The sequence below is a fragment of the Corylus avellana genome, chromosome ca6 (genome assembly GCF_901000735.1).
Source record: "Corylus avellana chromosome ca6, CavTom2PMs-1.0".
In the NCBI taxonomy this organism is placed as follows: domain Eukaryota; kingdom Viridiplantae; phylum Streptophyta; class Magnoliopsida; order Fagales; family Betulaceae; genus Corylus; species Corylus avellana.
This window is the reverse complement of record NC_081546.1, coordinates 9,858,568-9,867,435: the sequence shown is the minus strand read 5'-3', so window position 1 is coordinate 9,867,435 and position 8,868 is coordinate 9,858,568. Positions and strand designations below refer to the sequence as shown.

The 8,868-nt window shown below is 36.0% G+C and overlaps 1 protein-coding gene across 1 annotated transcript in view; it reads right to left on the bottom strand.

Moving 5' to 3' along the window:
* Positions 1–5,494: 5,494 nt before the first annotated feature.
* The window catches only part of LOC132184974 (uncharacterized), a 53,258-nt gene continuing 49,884 nt past the window's right edge, over positions 5,495–8,868 (bottom strand). The window contains exons 2-3 of the mRNA XM_059598781.1: positions 8,153–8,274; positions 5,495–6,200 (exon numbers count right to left, since the gene is read on the bottom strand). Of these exons, the coding sequence (XP_059454764.1) occupies positions 5,602–6,200; positions 8,153–8,222 (669 nt within the window). The 5' untranslated portion in view covers positions 8,223–8,274 and the 3' untranslated portion in view covers positions 5,495–5,601. The remainder of the gene's footprint in view (positions 6,201–8,152; positions 8,275–8,868) is intronic.

Below are 8,868 nucleotides of genomic sequence, written 5' to 3'. Positions count from 1 at the left end.
AATTTGTTAGTGGCATTTTGAGCCATTTTCTTTCTACAGAACAAGGTAATCGGCTTCTCGTTCTCTCTCTCTCTCTCTCTTACACACACACACAATCACGCACACTAAGCACCTTAACGATCAAGAACTCTTGAGAGGCACAAAGGTAAATGGTAGTGGGAAGCCCCATGGCAATTTCAATTACACTAAATCCAAACAATGAAGACTTTTATTTTTTATTTTTTTGCAAAAAAACAAAAAATTCAAAGCAAGGGAAAGGGAAAAGGGGGAGCAAACAAAAGGTCAAAACATAATAAATATTAAAAATAAAGAGTAATGCTACATATTATACCCTATTCTTCTAGGCCGATGTGACAATGTTCATTAACTCTTATATCAACATTTGTTAAAATTTAAAAAGAATAAAAAATAAAAAAAAATTCAAAGTTCCGTTGAGATGAGGGTATAGTACGTGTTAAATTATTGATTATATGACTAAATTTACCCATTCCTATAACCTTAAGCTTTGGGATAAATTCTAACCATGTAGAAAGTCGGTTAATTAATCAATTAAATTGACTTGAGAATTCTGCTTAAATGAGCTTATGATTAGTAAGTGGCTAAATTGCTTATACAACTTAAAAAATCTAAAGAAGCTAAGATTAGGCAAATACGTTTTGTATTGAAAGCAGCAAATGTGTCATGTTCTCATCCTCAAAAAAATGTTTCTGAGAAACAAAATCCAATCAGGTCCTAAGTTTCTAAGTCTCAATGCCCCCATAGGCGACAATGGAGATATTCATTTTGACAAGGTCACGGTCAAATTGCTTAATTCCCCATTTAATATCCATGTCCATTCCTGTCTCTCCAGCAATGAAACTCTTACAGTTGAAACTGTCGGTGAGTGTTTTGGTCATGGTGCTGGCTGAGGTTGTCGTCGTTGTTAAATATTATCCGTTCTTGGAATTTCTATATTTCGTTTCTGTAATTGTGTTGATTGGTGATGGCAGAGAGAAAAGGAGAAACTTGAGGCTAAAGAAGAAGATGTATATGGAAATCCAGGAAAAGATGGGAGCAATTGCGGAAAAGTTGAAGGAGAAGGAAGAGGAATTAGATAACCTGCAAGCGATGACCAAACTCTTATAATCATGGAGCGCAAAACTAACGATGAACTGCAAGAGGCTCGGAAAGAGTTAATCATTGTATGTGTTCCTTTTTCTCTTTTTAACCCTTGTAAAGTTTTTAAGTTTCTGAAACATAGCATTGAGAAGGCATATATTATGGCGATGTTTAACTTGTGTGGGAGGCAGGGGATATGGAAAAAGGGTAGTCATAGAAAGAATGAGGAAGAAATATAATTGAAAACGTAGAAAGAAGTAGTCATATTTCAATAACATGTCATCGCATATAAAATTCTCACAAACATTGTTACTTTTTCTTGGGGTTGCACCGGTTAGGTGAGATTGAGAGTTGTTTGAAAATTTTCTGGTGTGTGTGTGTGTGTGTGTGTGTGTGTGTGTGTGTGTGTGGGGTGTGGGTTTCAATTCCCCTCCCATAAGGTGCATCCGTCCCTGCTGAAGATCAAATGGGAAGACGCTTAGGGAATGATGGTTAAAACTAAGTGGCAGGATGCATAAGACCAAATAGGAGACTTATTTTTTAGGAAGGAGGTAAGAATCTCCTAAAATCCTATTAGGTTGATATGAGAGAACATTACTTGCAGTTAGGGGTGTAAACGAGCCGAGCTTGAGCGAGCTTCCTTTGTTCAAGCTTGGCTCGTTTAAATTTTACTCGAGTTCGAGCTCAAGGACGAGCCAAAAAAATCGAGCTTGAGCTAATAATAAGTCGAGCCGAGCCAGCTCGCGAGCTGGCTTTTAAATTTAATGTTTTTGTTTTAAATTTTTTTTTTTTAACTTCAAGTACTCTTAAACAGCTTAAGAAGTTAGTTTGCATATGAGAATTTGCTTCGCCTGGCTAGTTGAGTATGGAGCCTGAGTCAATACAGCAAGGCATTTGGTTTCAAAGAGAGAGGATATGCATCCTCTTATAGATAAGCAAACTTGGATATTGATGTTTTCTTAACAATGTGGGACAAGTTAACAGGTTGCATTCAAACTGCATTGAGATAACGCCCCCTACAAAAAAATATTTTTTTAACGTCTCTCTCTCAATCCCCCTCACCAGTCACAACGGATCTTCCACCTGAACTCTCATTTCCCACTCTCTCACTCTCACTCACCAGACATGTAGTGATAGTGTTTGGGTCTGTTTGATTCATCAATAGTTTATGCCTTTCGCAATCTCCCTCAATAGTTTTTGCTTGATTCTTCTTCCTTTTGTTTGGATCTGCTCTAATTGAATTGAAGTTTTTTTGATGATTGCTCTCTCTCTCTTTCATCACGAAGGGTCTAGAATTTTTCATTCTCTAACGCTTAAATATAAATGCAATTTTAAGGTTTTAATAATTATGAGATTTATAATTAATTATCTATTACTTAGTTTATATATATATACACACACTCGAGCTTATACGAGCTGTTCACGAGCTTAGCCGAGTCGAGCCGAGCTTGCTTCGTTTAATATTCGAGCCAGAATTTGTGTTCATAAAGTGCTTTATTTAATATTCAAGTCGAGCACGAGCCGAGCTTATGCGAGCCGAGCCCGAGCTTGCTCACGAGACGCTTCGCTCACTTAACAGCCTTACGAGTTACGGTGGTGAGACAACCTAAAAAATAATACGTATACATGTGATTTTTTCATCATTTCGATCCAAATCATACAATATAATATTCAATTTGACACTGTATCAATGGTAGATAAATTCTAACCATGTGTAAATGTTTTTAGAAAAACAAAAGCAATTGTCATTACTCATCAATAGGTAGATTCTAACCAAGTAGAAAGTCGGTTATTCGTTAGGCAAAAATGGGTCTACCGACACCGATTTAACCGATACCCAGCCCTACTCTTGGATATAAGCTATAGCTCTTCCAGTTGTAAATGTCAAGCAAATTGAGAAACATGTGTTTTTAGCCCAATCTAAATTGACTTGGTTATCCAAAGCAATTGGTTGTAATTGAGTGGATTGGGCAGGTGCTTCTAGGTTTGGGATAGGTAAAGGCCGTTGGCAGTTAATTATTTGAAAAAAAAAAAAAAAAGAATATGTGTGATATGGTTTCATCTGCAGATTATAGGAGGAAATTGCTGTTATGGGGATGCTCAAGATGGAATGGGAGGATGCTTAAGGAAAGATGGTTAAGACTAAATGGCAAGATACATGAGACCAAGTAGAAGACTCACTTTATAGGAAGGGTTTAGGAAGGAGGTTAGAATCTTCCTAAAAACCTCTTAGGTTGATATGAGAGAATATTACCTACAGTGGTGATACAATCTCAAAATTAATATGTATACATGTGATTTTTTCATCATTTTGATCCAAATCATACAACATAATATTTATTTTGAAACCATATCTACAGTAGATAGATTCTAACCATGTAGAAATGTTTTAGGAGCAACAAACATAATTGTCATTACTTTTCAGTAAATAGATTCTAACCATGTAGTAAGTCGGTTAATTAACCGATTAAATCGACTTAATCGGTTTAGTTGGCTAAAATGGGTCTAACCCTATTCTTGAATGTAAGTTATAGCTATTCCAGTTGTAAGTGTCATGCAAATTGAGAAAAACGTGTTCTTAGCTCAATCTGAGTTGACTTGGTTATCCAAAGCAACTGGTTGTAATTGGGTGGATCGGGCAGGTTCTTCTAGGTTTGGGATGGTGGTTTTAAAAGCCATATATGAAAGTGAGAATAAGTGTAGTATTACTCACTTAAAAAATAATAATAATAATAAAAAGTGCAGCATTACTCAAACTAAAAATGTTGCTACTAGGATAATCGCATAGACTGCCCAAGCTATAATTCCTAGGCACAAAGGAAACGACATTGTGACTACTGTGAACATGGTTGTAGCTGTAAAGAAAACTCCAATGTGGTCGATCACTCGGGCTTTGGACGGAAGCTTGGACTTCATCAATCTGCCAACCATGAATGCTGCAAATGAGATTAAAAGTTGAAACGAACATACAATTATCCAATTACTGCCTACCGACCGTCACCGAACCGTCATTAATTGCCTACCGACTTCCAATTGTCGGTAGTCAAAATAAAAATTTATATCGATATTGGTAACTAAACCGAAATCGACTTAACCCACTTAACTGAAAATGTAACCGCCAAAATATGGTAGGACAGCGTCCTAGCAATATTAGTGACAATTTGAAATCATCTAAGATAATGAATATGTTAAGGGTGCTTATAAACATGTCAGGTACACTTTGTTTAACACACACACACACACACAAAAATGGAAATTGGAATTTGGCCTATAAAAATAGGCTTGGCCCAAAAACAGCCCATTTGGCCCAAAAAGATATTTGGCCCATAAAAGTTAACCGACCGACTTTACGGAATTAATGAAAATTGTCAAAAGTAATATATATTGGTATAAAGCCGATTAATTAACCGATTTAACTGATTTGGTTGATTCGGTAGGCAAAAGTGGGTCTACCGACACAAATTTAGCGATACCTAACCCAACCGCCGGCCATCCTCTAACTATATTTTTTCCTTTCTTGCAGCTCTTCCTTAACGGGTGGCGAGTGGCCATTGTATCTACCTACATGTTGGTTATAAACCGTTCAGATGCAGTTTATCTGTGTGGTAAACTTCGTTGAAAGTCCCTAGATGAGTTTGTGTTAAAAGTTATAATATTAGTTAGAAAATTCAAGAAAAAAGAATTAAGTTTGAGCTAAAGTAAAGTTTGCGTGAAAACCGGTCTAACGAGGAGTGGTGCCCATCAAACTTGGGCCATTTAGGAAACTTAAATGGCCCAAGGAACCCTAGTTAGGGTTTCAGCCCTTGTAAGGGAGGTTTGGAAATATTTCACCACTATTTCTCAAGTAAAATAACATCTAAATAGCAAGTAAGAAATTAGGATTTGGGAGAAAACTTTCCAAAAAGAGAAATTAGGGTTTCTTGGATAGAATTCCATTCAAGAAAAGTAGGGTTTAGCTATGAATGGAAAATTAAGGTTTTTTAGAAAAATTGAACTAAATGAGAATACTTATGATTGACTGTAGGCTGTAATGTTTAGGTCGAAATAAATGTACGAGATAAGTAAACTCTATTTGAAAACAATTACAAGTTTTATGTTATGATTTATGCAATTGGGACACTAATTATGATGTATTCACCATGACAATTTTTTTATTTAAATCAATTAACTTTATTTTACCTCTTAAATTATTGTCGCTTTTGTAATTATCCTTTAAATTTAAAAAACTCTTAATTTAGTGGATCCATCTTTCAATTTTATTTTATTTTTCACTTTTATCGCTCCATTAGAATTTTTCGTTAAATTATGTCCAATTGAATTGAATGGATCTCGCACTTACAATCAACAAGGGATGAATTGGATGGATCTTTCACCCACAATCAACAAGGAAAGAAAATACAAAACAGAAATTGAATGAGAAAGGCCAAGCCTCTCATTACAAACACAACAAAAGAGGCCCTCAAATCAAGTAGTAAGTAGTTCAAATTCTTGTAAAAAAATTGATCATAATCCAAAAGCATATCCAGCTGCAAGCAAAGCTGTGGCAGCAAACGGCCATATCCGGCGGTTTTGAGACCAATCATAAGCGCTGCTGCACTCGTCGTTGGCGCCGCTAAAGCACCCGGGTCGTGTTGCCTTAGCTACACCTCCCTCAAAAGCAAAACTGCTGTTTGTGTTGCCAGTGCTGAACATGACACACCAGAAGTAGGGAGACCCACCATCAGTGCCACTCACAGCAGCTCCAACTTCAGTGTCATTCTTATTGTAAAGTATTTCCAAGGCCTTGCTGTTTTTCATTAGGATATCTGAAAATGCTTCGGAAGCTTCAACATAACGAGATTGGCAGCCAAGTAAACGACCAGTAATAGGAGACATGGTTGAGACAAGAACACCACAGTTGGGAGCAAAAGTTTCAGCAAATTCAGCATCAGCAGGCTTCTTCGCATTAGGCCCTCCTATTGCACCACAATCACCTTGGTAGGCTTTTAAGTACTGCAGAGCAATGCAGGCCAGGCCTGGGTTGTCATAAAGGGACTTCAACTTTTGTGCAGTCCTGTTATTATTAAGTACAGCCACTAAATCATCCGCAGGGTTATTGGTACCTTTTACAGCAATTTTCATTTATAATGTCAGTTATGGGGAGAATATAATTTTATTAAAGCCCAGGCATAATCGAATAAATTAAATCGCGAAAAAGGAAAAAAAAAAACATATGTTTGAAGCAACGATTTTTGAACTATTTTAGAGCATATAGCGGGTAGGGAAGTCAAAGTGAGTTCAAGGAAGTAGAATATCTAAGAACTAATATAACTAATTTCAAAGTACAATAAAAAAAAGGAAGCAACTAATGAGAGGGTGAGACACAGAAAACACAAAGGGGGAGGGAATGTGGAGGGACCAGATTTCAGACATTTACTTTTAGTGCTGCCATTTAAGAATCTAAAGGTAATAAGTTATTGACTAGCCATAATGACAAAAAGAAAGGGTACAAAAATGGTAAGAGTTTAAGGCTGGAGGATACTTAATGCTCTAGATTATTATATTACGGCCTGAGAACAACCCATAGCCATAGGATTTTACCATGAAAATACTACATGAAATTGCTCACCATTGACATGTGTCCAGAAGGCTATGACTGAAAACGAGCCATCCCCTAATGATTCATGCATAGTGAGCTGTTCTTAGCTAACCTCCAAGATGACATTATTTTTTTATTTATTCATGTTGTGCAGGTGCATGCGCACACACACTAAAGCATGCATATGAGAGGGTAGAAGGAAAAGTTCACTGTCTCTAATGCACTAAAAACAATCTATGAAGCAAACTACTAGAGAGAACTTGTTTAAATTAAAAAAAAAATCAACCCTTCAACATATTCGCTTCACTAAAAGGGTCTTCTGGCAGGTACACTCCTAACTCCTAAGTCTTTATGTATGTGTGTGTATATAGGATTATGGCTTTAAGATAGATAGATAGATAGAATTTCGTAGAATTTGGGGACAATCATGATTCATAACGCCCATAGAATTAAAGGGTTTCTTTTGTTAGTCAGCCATTCATATAGATTTTGTCATGATATGAAATATATGTCCCAAGAAGTTTAAAATAAGTGCAAGAACTCTAAACAAAGAGGATTTAGCTAATCCTCCAATAGAATGTCCTAAATCCCCTATTCTAATCCTAACTTTGTTTTGGCCCCCATTTGAGCTATTATAATGGATGGCGTTTGAGATTGCCCGAAGTTCCAATCTAGGAATCAACATTGAAATGTAGGAAAATAAAGAGGTGCAATAGCTTCCATATAAGGGTGATAATCTACACCCACTAAAAGAAGAGAGCAATGAATTATAGTTAAGAGTCTTTTACATAGGCATTGGTATCAGCAATTTGGTTACTTCACCCCCAAAGGGGACTAGGGTGAATGTCCCTTTGAGGTTGTTGAAAGATAGAAAGAACGACCGAAAATCCTACATTGACAACCTTCCCAATGCTTTCAGGGAAGTTTTGAAGGTTGATTGTGTTTTCACATCCCATCAACTCCCAAAAAACAGAACAAAAAAAATCATCAAGGAAAGAGATTTTCAGTGGTTGTAGTCCCCAAAAGTTAGATCTTAAACCCAGCAGAAGAATTGTATGAGTTCGAATGAAAAAGCCAAAAAAAATAAAAAAATAAAATAATAAAATAAAATAATAATAATAATAATAATAATTCTGTAATTTATTTTCCTCTTCCTTCACCCCGATTTCTCAGGAACCAAATAAAGCAACGAAAGACGACATTCAGCATTCTTACCATAAATGTCCCACCAGAGACATCAACTAACAAATGAATCTTATCTTAAGGAAGAGATCTGATAACTGTTCGTTCTTACCATAAATAAACACCTCGGGGGTTTAATCCAGAAATGCCATTTTTGGAATTATACCAGAGACACATTCAGACAAACTTTTCAAGCAGATCAGGAATCTGATGATAACCCACGAATTCAAAACATGATGCACATACATGTATATAAAGAAGCGAGTTTTAAAAGGCAATGCAGAGACTTCTTACTCTGAGTTGCGGCTGCAGAAGCAGACACGAAGAGAAGGGGAAGCAAGAGAAGCCACAGAGCCTTTGTCATTCTCGCTGCTGCTCAGGAACCCACAGAGATCGGAGATGAAGCAGAGGATGTTGTTTAGTATTTCTTTCTGCTTCAATCGGTGGCGTACCTCACTATGTTCGTTTTAAACAATCTTAAAAGTATGTAATATTATTTGAATCATTTAAAATTTGTAAAAAAGAAAAAAAAAATATTTTATATACGGATTATACAACTGTAATACAAAAAATAATGTAATAGTCAAACTCAATCTTTAATTTAATCAACTGATTTTAACTGTCCTGTCGTCTTAATTACAGTTTATATTAGTTTACTAAATATTATTTCTCTCTTAAAAATAAGGTATAAATACTAAATACCCCTATGGGTTTTACTTAATTTTTTTTCCCCTTAGGATTTATTTTGTATCATAAGAGGTTTTTCTAATTTTGATAAAAGACCAAATTCGTTCTTCCATCTATTAACCATTATTTGATCTAACAGAACTCCACGTGAACCAATTAGAAGCTAACATTTGGCATAAGTGGTCATGTTATCAGTGATGATGTGGCACCTAATTAAATTTTTTATTTTTATTTTAAAAATATATATATTTTCATTAAAAAAAAAAAATTGGGGGGTGGCTGTGGTCGGCTCGGCCACCCCTTGGAGCCAGGGGGTGACCGAA